A 24,155-nucleotide genomic window follows, 5' to 3' on the forward strand; every position below is an offset into this window, starting at 1 on the left:
AGGAGACAGCAGCCAGCCGCAGTCGCCGCCGCAGCCGCGGGAGCAATGCAGACAGCATCTTGAGGACGCGCTAAAGCACCCCAAACGGTGGACAATGCCGTGTCACTGCAACTGGGAGGGGGGCAAAGCAGATTTTTTTTGACATAAAAGCCAGCCAGCCAAAAATATATACATTTGTCCTTCACGGAGCCGGTGTGTAAAGAGTGAGCGCTGTTTTCCTTTGCCTCGTCCTCTCCCTCCTCCTCTCCTTTGCTCCTCTTCTCCCTCCCCCTCCTCCTCCTCCTCCTCTTTTTCCTCCTCCTCCTCCCCCTCCTCCTCCTCCCCCTCCTCTTCCTCCTCCTCCCTAAGTGTACAGACAGCATCACATCACCTGGTTTGCTTCTGAGAAACAGCATCTCTCCTTTTCAGGGACCAGAGACTCAGAAAGAGGAGACATTCTAATGGAGTCTGCTTGATACCCCAAAATAAAATAATAAATTTTGGCTCTTGTCCCCTCCTCCCACCCCACCCCCTCAACCCTGTGTGAGATGTTGGGTTTCTTCTTCATGAGACATTGTTGAGAAGTCGCAGTGGTTGGAGAGCGTAGGGGGTAGACTACCTCTACTCCCCCCCCCCCCTTTTTTCTCTCTGGGAGGAGGAGGAGGGGAAGGGGGCTTGCCGAGCAAGCGATGGATGAGGAAAACATGACGAAAAGCGAGGAGCAGCAGCCTCTGAGTTTGCAAAAAGCCTTACAGCAGTGCGAGTTGGTCCAAAACATGATAGACCTGAGCATCTCCAACCTGGAAGGGCTTAGGACCAAATGTGCCACCTCCAACGACCTCACACAAAAAGAGATCCGGACCTTGGAGGTAGGTGTTGCCTGTGGGGGAAAAAAAAGCAATCTTTCCTTCCCTCTCCTTGCTCCCCACCACCCCCTTTCCTTTGATTCTGTTTGTTGGGGGGCGGCAGGGTGTGGGAGGGTAGCAAGGTGGGCACGGTTTGGTTTTCTGCGATTTATCTTCTTTGCAGAGCCTGCTCTGGAGGTCCCTTTACTGTACCGCTGTCGTCTACGCTTGGCTGGGTGGTGGTAGTAGTAGTAGTAATTGTGATTCCTTATGTATTATTATTCTTGCGGCTGTTATTATCATTCGCTTCTTCTCCGAGCGAGGAGTGAGTTCTCTCTTTTTTCCGCTTGTGGATTTGTTTATATGCCACGGGGGCTTGTGTGCTGGGTAAGGCATTAAGGCGCTGCAGAGAACCCACGTGACCTTGCGCATTCTGCAGGTGGTCAAAAGGTGGTTTTGCTCGCAGAATGGGGCTGCCTATAAATATAGACCTGTTCTCGGCCTCCTTCCCAGCCCCGTTTTTGCCCCTTGGATTTTGTTTTTGTTTTATTTCAGTGGTGTACATGTCAGGAGGCAAGATTAAAAAAAAATCCCCATTAAGCTCCCCGTTTCCAATCAAATCTTTTGATGCAGGGAGCTGTTGGAGGCCTGAAACGTGTAAAAAAGATAACAAAATATGCCTGGATCAGCACACACGGGTGATGTGGGAAATACTCTTGAATCTTGGTGGGACAGCGAGCAGAGGGGTCGGAAGAGTCATCTCTGGCGAGTTGTAACATTGTCTCCAACAGAACTTGAGGGGGAGTTGGAAGCAGTTTTGGGGGTGGGGTTGGATGCAAAGTTACTCAAAAAGAAGATGGCAGAAATTATTTCTTCCAAAGGCCATTCGGTCAAAGGAGGAAGGTTTCGGGAGGCTTAGAAAATGTCTGGTGTGCACGTAATCATTGGGCACCCACGTTGTTGGAAACGTCTGAAGGGTTCCACTCACTTCTCCCTCACACCAGCTAGCTGTACACATGGCTTGATTAAATCTGGGAACTCCCATTAGCTGGCATTTGCTGAGGGTGGTGGTTGTGGGGCTGGGAGCACAGGAAAGGGGTTCTCCCTCTGGTGAAGTGGGCATGTGCGGTGCTGGGAGGTTCCCTCTCTTTCCAGCCCAGGAGTTTCCAAGGCCTGAACTCTTCGGTCCCTACTGAGTCTTTGAGCCCTGTGCCCCTGTTCCAGCCTGGATAAGCACCACTCTCTGATTCACTTTAAAGTCTTTTTTTTTTCCCCTCCATGATTTTAACTTCAGCTGCTTGTCAGTACACAGGAAGGTCATCAGTTTGAAAGTGGAGTGTGTGTGTGTGTGTGTGTGTGTGTGTGTGTGTAATATGCTGTTTGCTACCCTAGAATACATGTCTGTGTGCACCTGTTATCTGGGAAAATGAGCCTCAGAAATGAAATAAAATAAGTGTTAAGAGGTATCAGAGGAGTGGGACCTCTGTTGGGAGGTCAGGTATTTTCTTTCTCAGAGCTTTGGGAGAATAGTTTAGGACTTTGTTGCTGGAAGAAAAAGTGTGGGATGCCCTGGCCCCACCTTCTGTCTGTGCGTGAGCAGTGCCCAAGCTAAGATTCTGTTCAGAACTGCAGGCAGTGAATAAATATGTAACTCAAAAGGGCCATCTGAGTCCTCTTCTAGTCCTTTGAGTCAGGAGTCCCAAGTGCTTGTCCGTGTATTCCTGTGTGAGTTCCTCCAGTTTTCTTTTCAACTCTTTTCAACATGGCCCATCCTCTGATAGCTCCTTGAATGATGGCCATGGTTACAGTGGACCCTGGACTCTGTGGCTTCTTTCCTGCACAGTAGTTTTCTCTGAAAACCAGGGGATGGACTTGCAAGAGGTTACTCAGAGTGCCTCTGGTTGTTAGTTTCCTGGTCCCAGGCTGCCACAGAGCATGCCCACAACCACTCTAAGCATATTGCGCAGGGAAGGGTCTCCAGCAGTCATGCTAGACTATGCTTCTTGGGTCCCTGGGGCGAGGATAGGGCCACTGAGGAAGGGCTGGTGACTCCAGGTGCAGCCAAGTAAGTCCCTGCGAACCTCGCTTAGGCTTTGGACAGAGGTTCTGTAGCTCCCAAACTGTCACGTTTTGTATATCAAAACCACCCAGGGGAGCTTATTAAAAATGTGCATTCTCAGCGTCTCACTCCGGAGGTTCTAATTCAGGTGGGATTGGGGGAGGGGGGAAGGCCCAGGAATCTTCATTTAAGAAACAGTCCAGGTGTTTAAGATGCGTGTTTTCACATCAACTCTCTGAGAAATACCCACCTATTAGGAGATAGGTAGCATATTTCTGCTATTTGCTGGTGAAAACTCCCTGCTCACAAACACTCATGTAAGCAGTACATTGAACAGACCATCCCCGAAAACTGTGATAATAAGCAAAATTTAGTAGCATGCATATGACCCCGTGGGAACAAAAATACACATCATGGACTGAGTCTTCCAGAAGTGTCCTGCATGATTAGGGAGACAAGGCTAATAATATATGTGTGAAGTAATGATCAAGCTCAAACAGCAAATGATATGGGAGGGCAGCATGTGGGTCCGTGAAGAATATGTTCAAACTGCATGAAATGGAAAGTCCAGCCACAGCCGTTCAAGTGAACAGTGGCTTCTTTTCCTTGTGTAGCAGCAAGTCTAGAGGGATATGGCTGCTTGAGTCAGCCCAAGTAAGGTAGTAACATCGGGGCTGATGTCTCTCTGAGTTCTCAATGGCCTCTTTCTAATGGTCGCAAGATGGCTCTTGAAGCTTTAGCCATCACACCCCGGTTCAAGGCAGGGATGAGGGGGACCAGGTGAGGAGTGTGCAGGGATAAAAGGTTCATGTCTTTGTTTCGCTTCCCCAGAATACCTCCTGCTACCTACTGCATAGATGATGTTTAACTATGTCTTCTTGGCCAAAACTCAGTCAGATGGCAATGCTGGGAGGTGGGGAAGTGGGAACACCATCATGAGTGGTTTAGATGGGTCGTGGTCCATTGCCTCGGTTGACCTGTTGCCGCTCCTTACACAATCAGGGTTCTGCTGGGTTCAAAGAAATCAGGAAGGGATATTGAGTGGACAGCCAACAACACTGGCCATGACATGTTATCAGGGGGTGTTCTGGCAGAGAAGAAAGACCGTGAGCTTTGAAGTTAGACCAATATAATTTTAAATTGTAGCTTTTCTACTTAACTTTATCTTGGGCTAGTGATTTAAATTTTCTGACCTGTGGTTTAATTTTTGGCAAAATGGCAAGAAAAGAATAACATCACCTACTTCAGTGCTTATGAGGATTGAAAGAGAGGACACTTTCAAGGGTCTAGTGCTATCTCTCGCACAGTGTGCAGGGGCCGAATAAATGATAGCTATGAATGTGATATGATTAGCATTCCGTGGTGTGGGAGAGATGACATGGAAGGGAGCAGCTCAGATCAGAGGGAGAGAGGGACGAGTTTGAGCAGCATTTCCACTTTAATGTTCTGTGCAACCCTAGTTCTGTGGGCTGTTAGCATTTTTCATTCTTCCAACAAGTACTAGAAATCCAGGCGCTGTACTAGATGGTGGTGGTCAAAAAGTACTCGGAAGACAAGATGAATCCCTTGGTTGATCCGTCTGAGCAAGGTTGAGTTAAACAAAGGGAAACAGAGACTTCTTGGAGGCTTTACTCTACCAAATTCGTGCGTGGTGACTCCAAGAGAGGGTAGAGCCCTTTTTCCAAGGATATCCCTTGGAATACACCCAGGAAAACATTTGGCAGGGCAGTTAGGGTAGCTTTCTTGGTTGGGGAGTTGGGGGCCCTAAGTGGAGAGAAGGACGGGGAGGGTTTAGATCACAGCAGGTTGGGAGAGCCTGCTCGGCGAGAACAGCTAACCGGCTGAAGGCATTTCATGCCAGTTCATGCCTTCGTGGGGCCGCCGAGAGACCAGTTGGTCCAGAATGGAGAGTACTTGATACAGTGTCATAGGAAATGAATTTAGGTCACAAACTCTTGAGATCTGACTGAGGACAAGGGAGTCAGACTGACAAAGTTTCACCCCTTTGAGGAAGGAGGTAGAAGTCTTCAAAGGTTTCGGAGTGAATACGATAAAAAGTTGTTTAAAGGTTGGTTCGATGGCGGCCTGCAGCAGGGGCCAGCAACCTTTTTCTGTAAGGGGACAGATAGTAAACAGTTTAGGCTTTGTGGGTCACACGGTTTCCATCAAAACCACTTGGCTCTGCTGTTATCGTGTGCAGCAGCTATGGACAGACTAGATCCCCAAATGAACGTTTCCCTATGCAGCTTCGTTTATGGACCCTGAAATTCCAATTTGATATAATTTTCCCATGTCCAGAAACATTATTTTCTATTGTTTGTTTGGGGTTTTTTTGACATCTAAAAATGTAAAAACTATTCTGAGGTTTTGGGCCTTACAAAAAACAGGTGGTGGGTCAGATTTGGCCCACAGGTGCTAGCTAGTTTGCTGATCTCTGATCTGTAGGGTGCAGGATCTAGTTCTGCTGATCTTGCCTGGTCACTCATATGGTTGCCATCAACCAATGGTTCAGCTGGGCTGGATGGTCCAAGATGGCCTTGCTCACATGGCTGGAGGCTGGTCAGGGTACTTCAGTTTCCCTCCACATGGCCTTTCCAGCAGGACAGCCAGATTTCTTCCCTGGTGGAAGCAGCAGTGTTCCAAGAGAACATGCCCCATTGCACAACCCCTCTCAGGCCTCTGCTTCCGTGACCTTGACCAATGTCCCATTTGCCAAAACGGGTTAAGTGGATAAGCCCAGAGTCAATGTAGAAATTATTATCTAGGAGGTGTGGTTCATTGGGGGCCAATGAACAATCTAATGTAACAAGGTACCATAGCTCTGGGAATCCCCCCCTCCAAAAGAAAACCCCAAAATAAAACCAATAGCATGGGAAAGAGGGAGGGTCATGGCATGAGCAGCAAAAGCTCCCTCAAGGAGGTTTTACTGACTTGAGAAAGAAGCCAAGACCTATCTGGGGAGTGCACCAGGAAGAGGAAACAGCAGATGCAAATTTCTTGGGTGGGAATGTGCTTGGCATGTTGTCAGAACAGCAAGGAGACCACTGTGGTTGCAGTGGAGTGAGTGGGCAGGGAAGGGGTGAGGGGCACCATGGGAGACAGAAGCAGGGCCCTGGTCATAGAGGGCTTTGATAAGTTACTTGGATTTTGTTCTAAGTGTGAACAGGGAGGTGACTGATTTATGTTTTTAAAAGATTCTTCTGATTACTGCAGGGAAAATAGACCGTAAGGGGTAAAAATGGGAGCAGGGAGACAATTTGGGAGGTTGGTGTGGAAACCCAAGCCAGGAGTGACTGTGCTTTGGACTGTTATGCTGGTTAGGGGGGTGGGGCAGGGTATGGCTCCTAGATTCAGGAGGTCAGGCGCGTAGGAGGTGCCCGTGAATAGGATATGGGGAAAATAAAGGATAGAGGATTATTCCTGGGTGTTTGGTTTAAGAACTGAGTGAAGGTGATGCCTTTATTTGAAATGTGAATACTAGAGGTGGAATAAGTTGGGCTTGAGAGTCAAGTCCTGTTTGGACATGTTCCATGTGTCAAGTAGACAGCTGGGTATTCGAACCTACAGCTCTGAAGAAGGCTAGAGATACAAAACGCACTTAATATGTCAGGAACATCTCATATTATTGAATATTTTTAGTGGATGTGGGATATTACACGGATGTACCATAATTTAACAAACCCTACTGTCAGGTGTGTATGTTTATAAGTTTCCATTATTATAAATAATACCATCGTAGACATCCTTGTGGTTTGTAGCAGTCCTTCAATTCCAGGGGAATTGCTGAATCCAAGGATATGCAAGGGGTCAGGACTTATGATAGGTTTTCCCAAATTTCCCTTCACCAGCCATGTGAAAGGGGCCTATTGTCCCCTATCCTCAGTGTGAGTTTATGCTTTTTAAAAAAGATTTATCCACTTTTTTTTATTTGTTAAAACAGTTTTTTAATCCACTTATTTGGGGGAGGTGGAGAGAGAGAGAGAGAGAGAGAGAGATAGGAGAGGGGCAGAAGGAGAAGGAGAGAGAAGTTCAAGCAGACTCCCCACTGAGTGTGGAGCCTGATGTGAGGCTCAATCCCACAACCCATGTGATCAGGGCCTGAGCTGAAACCAGATGCTTAGCTGACTGAGCCACCTGGGCACCCCTGGGTTTATACTTTATTTTTTGGTTGCCTATGTTTTGATGACTGAGAGCTCAGGGTTAAGGAGGCAGTTGCCTCAGGTTAGAATCTCATCTTTCCTGTTTCTAGCTGGGAAGGATCTGGGGACTTGTGGACGCAAGAGGAGTACTTGGTTTTCCACATGAAGCAGCCAGCCTGTGAAGACCTAGCCTCGCTCTTCTGCCTTGTTCTCATAAAGATATGGTGGGGGGTGCTCTCACAACTCCGAGTCAATGGCAAAAGTTATTTCTGAAGGGTTCGTTCTCCCCTCTGGGTTTTTGGAGCGGATTCTGTTTGGGAGTTTGTTATCCTTCTTCCTCCAAAGGGCAGAAAACTGGGGAGTCTTTCTCCTCCCCCAAAGAATCAGTCATTTTCTGGGCTCCCACCCACTGGGCTCCTACTGTTGGGACCTGGCCTTCGTCCTTGCCCTCAGAGTGCTGCTCTGGAGCTGGGGAATAAGGGGTATTCAGAAGTTGAGGGAGACAAGAGACACATGGCAGCTGGGACGGAGGATGGGGAAGCTGAGGGATGGGGAGGAGAAATCAAAGCAGAGTATCATTGTCTGCAGGGTTTCAGTGACCCTTGCAACATCTCTCCAGTGGGCAGCGACGGCAATGGTGGTTGTTCCTGTTTTACAAGTGAGTTTACTGAGGTTTAGAGTCATTGATTTGTCCCAAACTGGAGGCTAAGACAGCCACAGATCCAGGAAGAGGTTTACTGCTCTACTGTGGGCTCCCCAAAGGTAGCATGGCCTGGAAAGGAAGAAAGGAAGATGAGAGTGAATAGAAGGCAAAGGGAACACGCAGGTGATCATGGTGAGGCTGTTAGAGGTGACAGCTCTTGGGTTAATGAGGCCCATCATGGAGGCATACTCTGTCACTCGGATACTTTCATTCTACGGGTAACTTTTATAGACGGAAGATATTGGGAAGAAATGTAGAACCAATGGAGACAAAGCAGGGCATCCACAGAGACAAGGAAGGATGAGGAAAAGAGAGGGAAACAGACTCAGGATGTCCAATATGGCAGCCACTTGCTACCTTGGCTATCGACCAGTTGAAATGTGGTGACTTCTGACTGAAATGTGCTGTTGGTATCAAATACACACCAGGTTCTGAACTCTTAGCATGAAGAAGAGAATATAAAATATCTCATTAATCATGTTTTATATTTACAGCATGCTGTCCTGATGTTATTTTGGACAGATTGGGTTAAATGAAATCTTTTAAAATTAATTTCTTAGTACTCTTTTTTTCCTGAGGCTACTAGAAAATTTTAAATTACACAGGTGCCTCACTGTCTATTTCAGCTGGACAGTGCTGTTTTTGGCCATTGAGGTAATTTCTCTGTTTTGCCATAATAGAAATCTTGTTCTTAGTAAAGACTGAGAATATGGGTCCCTGGGTTACTAGGCAGCCATTGATTAAAGCAGTGGGTGTGTTCCAAAGGCACATGCCCCCAGTTTCCCTGGACCAGTAGAAAAGTGAGATGAAGACTCAGAAATAATAACTTAATTGGGTCTCTAGAAATTTTCATGGATGCTTAAAGCAGTATAACCTAGTGATTAGGTGGGCTCGGGATCTGCCATAAGATTGCTTGGATTCCAGTCTGAGTTCAAGATACACTAGCCAAGGGGCAAATGAGCTCTCCTTTCTGAGCTTCAATTTCCTTGCTTATAAAATTAGGATCATGTTATGTAGGATTGTTATGCTGATTATGTGGAATTGTGCATTAAGGAGCTGAGTGGGGCGCTTTGCACATGGCAAATGCTTACAGCATTCCCCCCAATAGGTTGGCATGGGGAGGTTAGGGCATCTCAGCCTTCCAGGTGTCATCCTTGGGTGTATCATTCATTTATTCAGTGAATCTAACTGAGCTCCCAATGTGTGAGAGCAAGGTGTGAGGAGAAGAAACCCATAGAAGCCTTCGATGGGTTAATGGCACACCTGCTGGGCTGCAGGTGTGACGTAAGTGAACAAGATTCTGATACTAGGTCTGGATCTTTGAATTCGCCCACAGATGACTCACTTCCCATCAGTGCCTGGCAGGCTTTAGTCTTCAAACCATGTGCTCATCACAACTCTAAGTTGGATAACAGTTCTGGGATTGGGCCTTGTAGCTCCTGAACTTCTCTTAAGCTTATGTGGTAGAAAGAACCATGGTATCCAATTGCTTGAAAATCATATCCTCTCAAGGTCGGAGGACCCTTAAGAGGTTGGCTGGGCTTACCTCTTGGCCAACGTCCAGCTTTGGCATGGTGATTTGGGGTGAGCACCACCTCGTAAGGCAGCCTTTTAAAAAAAATCCTTTTTTTTTTTATGGTGGTAAAATAGACATCACATAAAATTTACCATTATAACCATTTTAAAGTGTGCAACTCGGTGACATGAAATACATGCACAGTGTTGTGCAACCATCATCACTGTCTATCTGCGGAAACTTTTCATCATCCCAGATAGAAATTCTGTACCGATTAAGCAATAATTCTCCTCAGCTGCATGGTAACCTCCATTTCCTGTCTGTATGAATTTGACTATTTGAGGAAGGTCCATCCACGTTGTAGCAGGTGTCAGTGCTTCACTCCTTTGTATGGTTGACTAATATTCCATTGTGCGTAGAGACCCCATTTTGTTTGTCCAGTCATCTGTTGATAGACACTTGAGTCATTTCCACCTTCTGACTATGGTGAATGATGATGCTTATAAACATTGGATGTACGAGTATCCATTTGAGTTGCTGCTTTGAATTCTTTGGGGTATATATCTAGGAGTGGATTTGCTGGGTCATATGGTGATTCTATGTTTAATTTTTTTTAAAAGATTTATTTATTTAGAGAGAGTGTGTGTGTGTGCAGGTGCAAGCATTGGTGGGGAGGGGAGGAGGGTAAGGGAGAGATGATCTCATGCAGACTCCCTGCTGAGCACAGAGTCCAGCATAGGGTTTGATCTCACAACCCTGAGATCATGACCTGAGCTGAAACCAAGAGTCAGTGCTCAACCAACCTCATCACCCAGGTGCCTCTCTATGTTTAATTTTTTGAGGAACTGCCATACTGTTTTCCACAGTGGCTGCACCATTTTATATTTCTACTGGTAATGTACCAGGGTTCCAATTTCCCTACATCCTTGCCTATACCTCCTATTTTCTCAAATTAAAAAATTTATTTTTTAGATTATAGCTATCCTGCTGGGTATGTTGTGGTATCTCATTGTGGTTTTGATTTATAGTTCCCTAATGACTAGTGATGTTAGGCATCTTTTCATATGCATATTGCCATTTGTATGTCTTCTTTGGAAAAATGTCTATTCGAGTTCTTTCCCAAGGCAGCCCTCTGATTTGGGTGAGTTATAATGGTTAGAATTATTCTCCTTGTGTTGGGTTGGATCTGCTCTCTGATGACTTCTAGCCTTTGACTCTACTCTCTGGAGCAGAGAGAAGGAAGCCACTCCTTATTTTGGCTGAAAAAAGAAGAGTCTGCATCTAGATCCGGAACCCACCAGGTAGACACACAAGGGAGCCTGGCCCACAGACTCCTGACAAGTCTCTGATCCAGATTTGGCAGCCACCACTTTCCTGCTCTGTCCTGTGTTAGTTCCATTACAGAATTCCAGAATCTGGGGTCATTGGCAATTGCAAAGTTCCCTTTTCCTCTACATCTCTCCTAGTCAGAGTATCATGCTGCTTAGAAGTAGTCATGAATGTTTCCTTGTGCGCTCAGCCCCAAAGGCACCGGGATGGTGTTTGGGCGGGGTTGGGCAGCTTGGACTCAAGCAGTGAGGCAAATAGGTATAAAAAAGAACTCATCAATCAAGTGGGACATCCAGGGGGTTTGTTTTTATTAGGAGGCAGAGCAAGTTTATTTTATTTTTTAAATTATTTATTTATTTTTTTATTTAAGCACGAGAGAGAGAGAGAGAGAGAGAGAGAGAGAGAAAGAAAGAGAGGGACCCAGGGAGAGGGAGAGAGAAAATCCGAAACAGACTCCACGCCGAGTGCAGAGTCTGACATGGGGCTTGATCTCATGACCCTGAGATCATGACCTGAGTCAAATACCAAGAGTCAGACACTCAACTGTCTGAGCCACCCAGGTGCCCCAGGAGGCAGAGCAAGTTTAGATGCCACTTTTTGTATTTTTACTTTTATCTAGCTTGGAGAAACAGTGCTTTGTGATAAACCCTAAAAGCAATATTATTCTTTTCATACGTTACTAGATTTAATGCATTAATATTTTGCTGAGGAATTCTGAGTCTGTGTTCATGAAGGATATTGTCTGTGGTTCCCTTTCTTGTACCATCTTTGTTCAGTTTTGGTATCAGGGTAATGCTGCCTCATGAAATGTGTTGGGAAGCACTCCCACCCCTTCTCTTTTCTGGAAGACATCATGCATACAATTGGTGTTATCTCGTCTTCACATGTGTTGAGTGCTGGTAGAATTCAGCAGTAAAATGATCTGGACCTCAAGATTATTATTGCTATTTTTTTGCACATGGAAGTTTTTTAACTACAAATTCAATTTTAAAAATGTATTCTTGGGTGAATTTTGGTAGTTTGTGGCTTTTAAGGAATTGGTACATTTTATCTAAATTGAATTTACATGCCTAGAGTTGCTTATGGTATCCCCTTACTATCCTTCCAGTGTCTGCAGGAGCATCCATTCATCCCTGAAGTTCGTAATATGTGTGTTTTTCTCTTTGATTCTTCGCCAGTCTGGCTTGAGGTTTATCAGTTTTACTCATCTTTTCAGAAACCCAGGTTTGGGCTTCATTTATTTTCTCTATTTTTCTGTTTTCAATTTGATTGGTTTTTATTTTCATTATTGTTCCCTTCTGCTTACTCTGGGTTTATTTTGCTCTTTTTCTCGTTTCTTGTGATAGAGGCTTAGATTGTTGATTTGAGACCTTTCTCCTTTTCTAAGTATTTATCACCACAAATTTCCCTTGAAGGGCTACTTTAACAGCATCCCGCAAATTCTGGTGTTGTATTTTCATTTCTTTTGTTTCTTCCTCTTTGGTGCATGCATTCTTTAGACGGGTGTTGTTTATTAATTCCCAAGTGTTGTGGTTATTTTCTGGTTTAATTCATTTAGGGTCCATAAGCACGTTTTATATGGTTTCAATTATTTTCAAACGCTTAAGGTTTATTTTATGACCCAGAATATCTTCCCGCTCGGTGAACATAACATGTGTCCTTGAAAAGAATGTGTGTTCTGGCGTTACAGGTGCAGCGTTGTATAACCGTCAATTAGCTCCAATTGGGTGATGGTATTGTTGAGACCCTCAATATCCTTGCTGATTTTCTCTCAAATTGTTTTATTGATTACACAGAGAGGAGTGTTGATAGCTTCTACTATCATTGTGGGTTTGTCCAACTCTCCTTGCAGATCCATCAGTTTTTGCTTCACGTACTTTGAGCTGTTTTGTTAAGTGTATACACATTTGGGATGGTTATTTTCTTAGTGACTTGACCTTTTTTCATTATGTAAAGTTACTGTTCATTCCTGGTACTTTTCCTTGCTGTGAAAATGATTTCTCTGATATTAATACAGCTACCCCAGCTTTTACACTTTTAGGTTTTTAAAAGTTGAGGTAAAATTCATGTAACATAAAATTTACCACGTTAACTATACAGTATGCAATGGAATGGTTTCTGGTAAATGCCTGATGTTGTACAGTCATCACCCTTATCTAATTCTAGAACATTCCCATCATCATCATCACACACACACACACACACACACACACACACACAAATACCTTGTATAAGCACACCTCGGAGAATACTGCAGGTTCTGTTCCAGACCACTGCAATAAAGTGAATATCGCAATGTGATTTTTTGGGGTTTCCAGCGCTCATAAAAGTTATGTTTACACTACACTGTAGTCTGTTAAGTGTTCAGTAGCATTATGTCTGAAAGAGCAATGTGCATATCTTAATTAAAAAGTCCATTATTGCTAAAATATGCTAACCATCATCTGAGCTCTCAGCAAGTCGTCATCTTTTTGCTGGTGGAGAGTCTTGCCTCCATGCTGATGGCTGCAAACTGATCAGGTCGGTGGTCATTGAAGGTTGGGGAGGCTGTGGCAGTTTCTTAAAATAAGACAGTGATGAAGTTTGCTGCATTGATTGACTCATCCTTTCGCAAACAATTTCTCCAAAGCGGGTGATGATGTTTGATAGCATTTTACCTACAGCAGAACTTCTTTCAAAATTGGGGTCCATCCTCTCACACCCTGCTCCTGCTTTATCGACTAAGTGTGTGGAATGTTCTGAATGCTTTGTTGTGTCAGCAGTCTTCACAGCATCCTCACCAGGAGTAGATTCCATCTCAAGGAACCACTTCTTTGCTCATCCATGAGAAGCAGCTCCTCATCTCTTTAAGTTTTATCATGAGTTTCTAGCAATTCAGTCCCATTTTCCGGCTTCATGTCTAATTCTAGTTCTCTTGCTATTTCCACCCCATCTGCAGCTATTTCCTCCACTGAAGTCTTGAGCCCCCCCCCCCCCCAAGTCCTCCATGAAGGTTGGAATCAACTTCTTCCAAGCTCCCATTTGTGTTGATATTTTGACCTCTTCCCACAAATCACAAATGTTCTCAATGGCATCTAGAATGGTGAATTCCTTCCGGAAGGTTTTTGATTTATTTTTCCTAGATCTATCAGAGGAATCACTGTCTGTGGCAACTATAGCCTTAGAAAATGTATTTCTTTTTTTTCTTTCTTTTCTTTTCTTTTTTTTTTTTTTTTAAAGTAGGTTCCATGCCCAGGGTGGAGCCCAGTGTGGGACTTGAACTCATGACTGTGAGATCAACACCTAAGCTGAGATCAAGACTCTAGACGCTCAACCGACTGAGCCACACTGGTGCCCCACAAAATGTATTTCTTAAATAATAAGACTTGAAAGTTGAAATGACTCCTTGGTCCACGGGCTGCAGAATGGATGTTGTGTTCGCAGGCATGAAAACAACATTCGTCTCATACATCTCCACTCCATCCAAGCTCTTGGGTGACCAGGTGCATGGCCAATTAGCAGTAATATCCTGAAAAGCACCTCTTTTTTTTTTTTCTGAGCAGCAGGTCTCAACGGCTGGCTTGAAATACTCAGGCGGTCTTGTTGTAAACAGATGTGCTGTCATCCCGGCTCTGTCGTTGCGTTTACAGAGCACGGGCGGAGTCGATTCAGCATCATGCTTCAGGGCCCTAGGATTTTCAGAACAGTAAGACACCAGCTGCATTAGCCAGCCCCTCACAGGAGACTCAGCCTGTCCTTTGCAGCCTGGAGGCCAGGCACTGACTTCTCCTCTCTAGCTACCAAAGTCCTACCTGGCATCTTCCTCCGATCGTAGGCTCTCCAGCGACACTGAAAATCTGTTGTTGAGTGCAGCCACCTTCACGGATGAGCTTGGCTGGCTCTTCTGGAGAACCTGGCGCAGCTTCTGCGGGAGCACCTGCTGCCTCCCCTTGCACTTCTGTATGACGGAGATGGCTTCTTTCCTTAAACCTCGTGAGCCAGCCTCGGCTAGCTTCAGATGTTCCTTCTGCAGCCGCCTCCCCTCTCAGCCTTCACAGAATGGAAGGGAGTTAGGGCCTTGCTCTGGGCTCGGCTTTGGCTTCAGGGAATGTTGTGCCGGCTTTGATCTTCCATCCAGACCACGCGCACTCTCTCCAGATGAGCAAGAAGGCGTTTTCTTTCCTTAGCATCGTGTGTTCACCGAGTAGCACCTGTCATTTCCTTCAAGATCGCTTCCTTTGCCTCTGCCACTTGGTGAGTGGTTGGCACAAGAGGCCCAGCTTTCGGCCTCTTTTGACTTTTGATGTGCCTTCCTCACTAAGCTTAATCATTTTTGCTTTTGATTTAAAGTGAGAGATGTATAACACTTCCTCTCACTTGAGCACTTAGAGGCCACTGTAGGGTTATTAACTGGCCTGATGTCAACACTGTTGTGTCTCATGGAATGGGGAGGTCTGGGGAGAGGGTGAGAGATGAGGTAACAGCTGTTGGTGGAGCACTCAGAACTCACACATTTACCAATTAGATTTGCTATCCTATATGGACATGTTTTGTGACACCCCAAAACAACTCCTGTAGTAACCTCAAAGATCACTGATCACGGATCACCATAACAAATAATGATAATGAAAATGTTTGAAATATTGGGAGAATTACCAAAAACGTGACATGGAAACACGAAGTGAGTGAATGCTGGTGGAAAAATGGCGCCCGTAGACTTCCTCAACGCAGGATTGCTACAAACTGTTAATTTGCAAAAAAAAAACAAAAACAAAAACAAAACAAAACAAAGTTCATCCTTTTGTAGCATGTATCAGTACTTCATTTCTTTTTATGGCAGAATCAAGTTCCATCGTATGGGTTTATCCATTCATCAGTGAACATTTGGGTTGTGTCCACCTTGTGGCTATTGTGAATAGTGCTGCTACGGACATTTGTTTGGCGAGGGCAGTAGGGGCACTTTGGGAGTAAACTGATTTTCCTCGGCCGGAAACTAAAGAAATGTTCCCAGATTCAGGCTGGAACATGGTAAGGAAGTCTGGAGTCAGAAGTTTCTTGCATACATTTTGTGATTGTTTGTAATGGTCTGTATGATGCTTTCCTGGAGCTCTTGTGGGCGATCATCAGGTTATATATGCCAGGTTATGAATTGTTCACGCAGACCTCAGAAATAGAAGTCATTAAATAAAAATGTCATTTTAAAAGCATTTCTACACATCAAAGCAAACCATAATCATTACAGGAAAAATAGAGTATGTGCTGAATTAAAAAGAAAAAATGCACACACTTCTACTCCCACCACCCACAGATGAACACTGTTAACACCTTTTTACAGAGTCTTACAGGCTTCCCCTCATACAAACAGGGGTTTTTATGTGACTTTTAAGAATAACTGTATTTTATATATTTTTTAGTGTGCTCTTTTCATCTTAAAAGTCGATTTAAGATGTGAATGTTTCTCCCTGTCAAAAGCATTTCAAATAACTAGTAACATTCCAGCATAACGAGAGAGCATAATTGAGTTGACTGCCCACCTTTGGTGAGTTATTTGGTTTTTTTCTTATTCTCATAAACACAGCCTTAATGACTACTTTCAAAATGAAATCTTTGTGAAGTGCTTCTATTTGGTTCTTTAAGAAATGTACCGAGATGTAGAATTCCTGAGTGCTCATAGGCTTTTCCTGCTCTCTGGCCCAATGGTCCTTTAGAAAGATCCCCGTTTATATCCTTCTTAGAGTTCACAAGAGTCTGTCACTTTGTGTCTTCAGGAATGACAACTGTAAGAGGGAAATGTTTCCAGTAAATCTGGGACTTGATAAAAAATACATAAAGTCACTTTACTGCATCTGTGAGTCAACTTGTAATGAGCTGAGAAACTTGAGGCAAGCCCGGTGTTTGCAAATGCACCCTTTCTGTTGAAGGAAATACAGAGTTAGAATCAGGTCATTGATAGCCTAACGTAAGATGAAATCTTTTCTGAAATGACATCAGAAAGGGATGTGCGTGTTACAGATGAGGCTTCTGAGCTCCAGCGATCGCACAGTTGGTTGATTTCTGGGACCAAGCAGGAAAGGAAAAGGGGAAGGAAAATAGGCCAGGGGTAGGATACTTGGGAGGTGACATCAGGGTCATGGTCAACTGGAGAGCCTGTGTCCCATCGGCAGATATTGCCGGTGGGTAGGATTAGGCTTAATATTGTGGGATGTTTCCATTTTCCAAAGGAACCCCCAAATCAAATCTATAAATAAAAAGCAGATGTTGTCTCTTTGGTATCTGATCAAGAGTTTTACCATCCCCCCCCCTTTGATTCACACATATGTGTCTATGTTTAAACAATACTGAGTGAGGAAAAGGGAGGTACAGATAACATCACTGAAGTAATTTGTGAACACCACAAATTGCTAATTGTTTTTCAGATGTTTTTCTCCCCACCCCACACATCTATGGGTTGTAAAAAAAATTAAGGTCATAGTGTTGAGCCTGGAGAAGGTAGGATGACAGTGACCTCTGGATTTTATGATCTTTGCTTATTTTCAGTCTACAAGGAGGGGGAAGTAGGAGTTGTGACTGGGGCCACACACACACACGCACACACACTTCATACCTATACAAAAATAGGGAGAAGAGCATAATGGACCCTTAGGTACCCGTCACACAAATTTAATAGTATCAAATTATAGCCAATAATCACCCGGAGATTATTTTGAAGCAATTCTTAAACTATCATAGCATTACATCCTCAAGCAATTTCAATGTGTGTTCCTAATAAATACGAAGTACCCTGGTTTAAGCAGAACCGGATGACTCGTCCTGCACCAACAATTCCTTAGTCAGATATTTCCCTAAACTACAAACCAAAATACCCATCCACAAAAGAGAACTGCGCTTTTTGAAGCAGCCACAGCAGAAGGCCTTTGCCTTGCCCTAGTTCTGCTGGTATTACTGAAGACATTCTCGAAACCCGGCTTTAGAATCACTTTATGAGAAAACACGTCTCTTTATTTTTTCTTTACCCCCATCGGTAAAGCCTTCACGACGGGTGTTTGATTCCCAATGACTTTTGTCTATTTCAAACATAAAAATATTCAAGTCTGCTCTCAACAAGCAGGATGTGTTGCCGCTGAAGACGATCCCGACAGTGTTGTGGGCACGGTGTCTGAAAGGAAGCTCAGAGAGGAGTCACGGCTTTGGTGTTGGGATATGTCTTGGCCACTTCCAGTGTCTGCTCTGATAGGGCAGCTGGCTGGCCAGCTTCAGCACGCGCCCACCCTCCTTCCGCCCCTCCGGCTTTGTGTTAAATGCCTTAGACGGACAAAGGCATCTTGCCCCCAGGGGCTTACGATGTACAAACATATATACCTCACGTCAGGCGCTGTGCTGGGTGCTGAGTCCTAGGTACCGTGCTAGGTCCTGGGACACAGTCTTTGCTCATGGTTCTAGTGATGGGATATTCACGCTAAGACTTGAAGGATGATGGAATTCACCGGAGATGAGGAAAGGCTGTTCCAGGCAGAAGGACGGTGTGTGCCAACACCTAGAGGTAGAAAGATCATGGGGTGTTTGAGGGACCAAGGAAGTCCAGCATGGCTGGAGTATAGGGAGTATTTCAGGCCCGTTTGAAGGCGAGGGAATGGGGCAGCTCTTTTCCTTTCTCTAAACTGGGTTCCTTTGCGTCCTTTTCCTGCCTCATCTCCTCCTCATTATAGAAAAACGAGGCGGTCTCATTTGCCAAATTGAATCAAAGTCTAATCTATGATCTCCATTTCTGAAATACGATTTGAAAGCATAACATGAATTTATCGGTCCCCGAAGGTAGAGGCGGGTCCTTCACCACCACCACAAACACAGGCCATCCCATAATAATAACACATGGACAAGACCTCAAGACGGGGCAGGGGGAGGGGAGGGAGAATAAAGCGGGGAGGAAGGAGGTGGTGAAATGGAAATACATTTAAAATCCCATGCTTTGTGGTTTCTTATTAACAGCAACGCAGAAAATGTCTCTACAGAGTTATGAAAAATGCATTAGGAGCATGCTACAGGTCTGAGAAGCTGGTCATTGTTTGATCAGATTAACGATAATGAGAGCAGTCTTAAATTAACTCAGATTAAGAGGAGGACTCTTCCCCCTTGCTGTTCAGTCATACGTGTGTAATCACATTTCCTCACGCCAGTCGCCCTTAGTTGTCTGCTAAGATGGGAATGGGGGGCTCTTTGCAAAGGTAATACCAGGCCGGCAGAGGGTGGGCTGAGCCCAAATGCCACCTGGAGACTGGGGTCTGATGGAGCAAGAGTCCCTGGACACTCCCTCCCCTGTGCTCCAGCTTTTGTCTCCTCTCCCTGACACTGCTCTTAGGTTTGCTAGACATGTTTCCTTCTTCCTGGGTCACGATTTCCCAGCATTGACCACCTATAACACGTGGTGCAGTGTTCTGGGGGCAGGGGGATACGTCCGTTGAGTAAAACAGGCAGAGTCCTGCTGTTGTGCCTAGTCAGGAGAGACAGACAATAAATAAACAGAAGAATAAGGAAAACTAATAGAAGAATAAGGAAACTGATCGAAGGTAATAAGTATAGCAAAAAAAGAAAAAAGAAAAGAAAAAGAAAAAAGAAAAGTAGAGCAGCCTTTAGGCAAAAGGTGACATTTGAGCAAAGATTTAAAGGAAGTGAGCAAGTGAAGATATCCAGGGCAGGCAGAAGAACATTCAGGGTGAGGCAGCAGCTCATGCAAAGGTCCTGAGGTCTTGGGTCTTAGGGGAGCAGCCAGGAAGCTTGTGTGACTGGAGTTGAGCATTGAGGATCATGACAGAGCAGTGAAGTAAGACTAATATAAAGACTTTTACTAAGTGAAATGAGGTTATATTGGAGGTCTTTGAGCAGAGGAGTAACATGATCTGACTTGAATTTTAATACTATCCTTCTAGCTGGTGGTTGAGAATAGACTGTAGGGTAGAAGCAGACAGAGGAGTTAAAAGACTATTTAGGTGAGACACAAAGGTGGCTTATGCCAGACTTCTGAGCCATGGTTAGATTTTGGATATATTTAGAAGTTACAGCAAACAGGATTTCCAGATTAATTTTTTTTTTTAGTATAGTTGACAGACAATATTACATTAGTTTCAGGCGTACAACAGAGTGATTCGACAATTCTGTACGTTATGCTTCACCACTAGTGCCACTACCATCTGTCCGCAGACAAAGCTATTACAATATGTTGACTCTAGTCCCTATGCTGGAAGGATTTCCAGATAGATATATTGTTTACCTTTCCTGTTGATCGATGTGAAAAATCATGGTAGTTACTGGTTGTGTTAACCTGAACTTTTTTGGTCGCAGGTGACAGAAACATACCTGAAATTGCTTATGCACAAAGTAGGACTTCTGCTTATACAACTGGGAAGTTAATGGGTAGCACCAGCTTCAACATGGCTGGACCCAGGGACTTAAAGAATGGAGACAGGGACCCTTCTCTCTGTCCCGGAGCTCTGTTTTCTTGCTGGATTGCTTTCACTCCAACTGTCTCTCCTCGTGGTGGCCGAATGGCCACTGAAGTGCCACTCCGATATTCTGTCCCCTTAGCTACTGTGGAGGAAGGGCATGACTGTTTTTCCATTGACTCTGACAGAAGCCCTTTCCGCTGGTCACGCTTGGTTCATTTCTCAACCCCTGCTGTCAGGAGGGCTCTGCATTCTCATAGTTCAGTGCTGGAGGGAGATCAGCTCTTCCCAAGCTCCCGTGGACTGAGCAGGGAGGTTCTGCAAAGGAAAGCTGGGGTGTTATATCCAAGAAGTAGTAAGCTCGGCTGGAGGAAACAATAGATGCTGTCATCCCAACATAGCGGGAATTCTTAATCTAGATTTCCTGCAAATGCATGAAATTCTAAGCAGGGTATAGGGGTCGAAAGTGTCAGGCATACCCTGGGTATGTCTGGATATTTCAGAGACCTTTAAACTCAGCATTCACAGAGTTAGCTGGATTTACATAAGAGCCCCACTCCACTATTACATTCTGGGACCAAGAAACTTTCTTCTAGCATGTTCTCATGTCTGGCCTCCCAAGACAGGCCATGTGCCTTTGTTGGGACAGAAATTGGATGGCAGACTGGGACATGGTGCCTAGTCCCATCTCCACCACTCTCTTGCCACTGTCTGGCTTGGGCAAGTTACATAACTGTCCTGAACCACGGAGGGTACCGGAAGAATCAAGGGAAAGAAGGGATTTTAAAAAGTGCTGGGGAGACTGTGGACCCACAAGGCAGGGTCTGGCTGTATTGCTTCTGGTTAAGGAATGCTTAACATTTGCTGATCATATGTTGCCAGTAAAAGGTGGGGTGCTTGGTTAAACTTGAATTTCAGATAAATAATGAATACTATTTCAGTGTAAGTACGCCCAAATATTGCATAGCACCTACTTATTTTTGTTTATCTGAAATTCACATCTAACTGAACACCCTTTTATTTGCTCAGTCTGGTAGCACTAAGTGATCATAACAAGGGAAGTGCGTTATTATCCCTGATCACTCACGACTACCCTGAGACAACCACTTCATGTTAGGACCAGGAACAACGGTACTCTGAAGTATAGACATCATTCATGTTTTCAGATTGGATGCGAGTGAACGTTTTGTTCTGTCTTTTGACTATGGGTTTTTTTTTAAAAAAAGATTTATCTATTTATTTTAGAAAGAGAGAGCGAGAATGAGCAGGAGGGGTAGAGGGAGAGGGCATCTCAAGCAGACTCCACACTGAGGGAAGAGCCTGACACGGGGCTCGATCTCACAACCCTGAGATCACGACCTGAGCCAAAACCAAGAGTTGGCCACTCAACCGACTGATACCACGCAGGCACCTCTTGACTACGGGTTTATGCTAGCTTTAGATTCTCAAATTTGACTATATATATATGTCAATCCTATAATATCACATTTAAAAATGTTCATTTTGAGATAGGTTTAAGGTTTGGGTAACAGTGTTGGCACATTCAGTTTTGAGCCATAACTTTGGGCTAAATCTCAGCATCTCTGTTTCCCCACCTGTCCACATAGGAAAATGACATGCGTACCTTGTAATGTAGTTATGAGGGTTAGCTGAAGGGCACAAAGCGCTTAGCTCAGCATCTGGCCTGCCACAGGGCTTTTAAGTGTTAGATGCTACAGGTGGCGCAGATCTGTAGAGATTCATCTGGCTGGTCTAGAATAACCTGGGTTTGCTTTTCCAGATGAACTTCTCAGCTCTGTCTGAAAGTTTTCTAATTGGATTGTTCTTCCGGTTTGGGGTCACACTTAGCAGGTCGAACCCCTGAAGGAGAATGATAGTATGGAGTGTTGAACGTGTTACGTATGGGAGACTTTCAGCTCCAAGTTGGTGGGGAGGAGGGAGGAAGGGGAGAACTGTTGTTTCTAGGTTCAGTGGGCATGATTTTGACAGTCTTGACTCTACATTCTACCCCGAGTCCAAACAGACATGCCCTGGTTTGCAAGGGGGATGGACATAGGAGCGTGGCTTGAATCTAAGCCATGAACATGTGGTCCCCTTTGGAGTCAATGTCTGCAGCCCCTGTCCCTATTTCCATGTATTTCTCACTTGAAGGCCCTGAGCAGATGCTGGGGACGGGGTCTGAAAATCATCTCCAGGGTCTTCAGAAGTGTGGGGGGGCCGCCCAAGGACAGGGGGTAGACAGGGCTAGCCCGAGGTTCACGCCGTGTGTTATGCATGCTTCTTTTTGCTTGAGATCATTTAAAATGGAAATGTTTTTCAAGCTTGGTGTTTTTATCCATATGCTGCTTAGGGAGAAATGTTTTTAGATGACTGTGGGAGACACAGCCGCTGAAGTCTCTGTTCTGCAAGGCTCTGGTAGCTTCTGTAAAAAGAATGTGCTCAGGGGTTATGAAATTTCAGAGGCAGATCAAAATGTGCTTCTTTCTTCTTGAAATGAGCATTTTACCAGTGAAAGACAAAGTTGTTTGAAAAGTCTGTATCGACTTCAGTGTTAATCTTGGAACCATTGCTAGCATTTGCCTGGCTCGGGCTGCATCCTGGGCACTCGCCTAAGCTTCTCATGCATAGCTGCCCAAAGCGCGGTCCGTGGGTGGGTGACATCAGTGTCACCCAGGAACGGGTAAGAAATGGAGAGTCTCAGACCCTGGCTCAGATGCATTGAATTGCATTTTAACACTACCGGGTGATTTGGGTGCACAGCAAAGTTTGAGAAGCACCAATTTAAGCCTCAGAACAACGCGGTGTTATTAATTCCATTACAATTTTTATGGTGGCAAAATACCCATAGTATTTATCATCTTAACCGTTTGTAAGTGTATGATTCAGGGGTGTTAGGTACATTGGCAACGTGGTGTAATCATCACCGCTAGCTATGCCCAAAACGTTTTTGTCATCCCTGGCCAAAACTCTGTACCCATGAAATAGCACCTTACTCTTCCCTCCCCCAGCACCTGGTAAACTCTACTTTCTGTCTTTATGAACTTGCATGTTCTCGGTACGTTGTATAAGGGGAATCATACAATATTTGTCCTTTGGTCTGGCTTATTTCAGGCAGCGTACTATTTTCCGGGTTCATCCGTGTTGTAGCGTGTATTACCCCATTCCTTTTTATGACCAAATACTATTCCATTATGTGGATAGACCCCATTTTGTTTAGCCTCTCACCTGTTGATGGCTATTGGTGCTGGTTCTATTTCCTGGCTTTGGGAATAATGCTGTTATGAGCATGAGTGTGCATGTATCTGTCTGACTCCCTGCTTTCAGTTTTTTTTTTTTTTTAAGATTTTATTTATTCATTTGCCAGAGAGAGAGAGAGAGAGCACAAGCAGGGGGAGCCGCAGGCACAGGGAGAAGCAGACTCCCTGCCAAGCAAGGAGCCCAATGCGGGACTTGATTCCAGAACCCTGGGATCATGACCTGAGCTGAGGGCAGCCGCTTAACTGTCTGAGCCACCCAGGCGTCCCCCCAGCTTTCAGTTCTTTTGGGTGTATTCCTGGGAGCGTTATCTCCCTTCACATATGAAGAGATTGAGATGCAGAGATGACAAGGACTTCCCTGAAATGACACAGCTGTGCGGGAGCGGCGCTGAATTTCTCAATTTATGTGGTCCCTTCCCTTGACCCCCAAGGCCACATGTGTACGTACCTCAAGGAGAAAAATGGGTATTTTTCTTCCTTCCTAGAGGTGACAACACAGCCTGGTGGGAAATGTTGGGCTTTAGAGTCTTCTAGACCTGAGTTCAAATCCCAGCATTTACCCTTGCTAAGCTTGGTGTCTTGGACACATCACCTACCCAGTATCAAATAGGTCCTGAGGTCCATTTTCTCATCTGTAAAATTGAAATGATGATGCCCACTGCAATTGCTGGGAGGATTAAATGAGGAAAAAAAAATAATCCAAGTGCCTGGCTTATAAGTACTCAACAAGTAGAAGAATTCTGCTTGCTAGTAGAAATAAGGAAGTTCCTCAAAAAACAAAAAAATTAAACACAGAATTACCATATGATCCCACAATTTTACTCCTGGGTATATACCCAAAAGGACTGAGAGCAAGGGCTTGGACAGATGTTTGTACACAATTGTTCATACCAGCATTATTCATAATAGCCG

The 24,155-nt window shown here is 44.8% G+C and overlaps 1 protein-coding gene across 1 annotated transcript in view; it reads left to right on the plus strand.

Moving 5' to 3' along the window:
* The first annotated feature begins 353 nt into the window (after nt 1–353).
* Nucleotides 354–24,155, plus strand: part of KSR2 (kinase suppressor of ras 2) — a 388,766-nt gene continuing 364,964 nt past the window's right edge. Inside the window, 1 exon segment of the mRNA XM_026514966.4 lies at nt 354–848. Coding sequence (XP_026370751.1) covers nt 669–848 — 180 coding nt within the window. The 5' untranslated portion in view covers nt 354–668.

The sequence above is a fragment of the Ursus arctos genome, unplaced genomic scaffold (assembly GCF_023065955.2).
Source record: "Ursus arctos isolate Adak ecotype North America unplaced genomic scaffold, UrsArc2.0 scaffold_34, whole genome shotgun sequence".
NCBI classification, from domain to species: Eukaryota; Metazoa; Chordata; class Mammalia; order Carnivora; family Ursidae; genus Ursus; species Ursus arctos.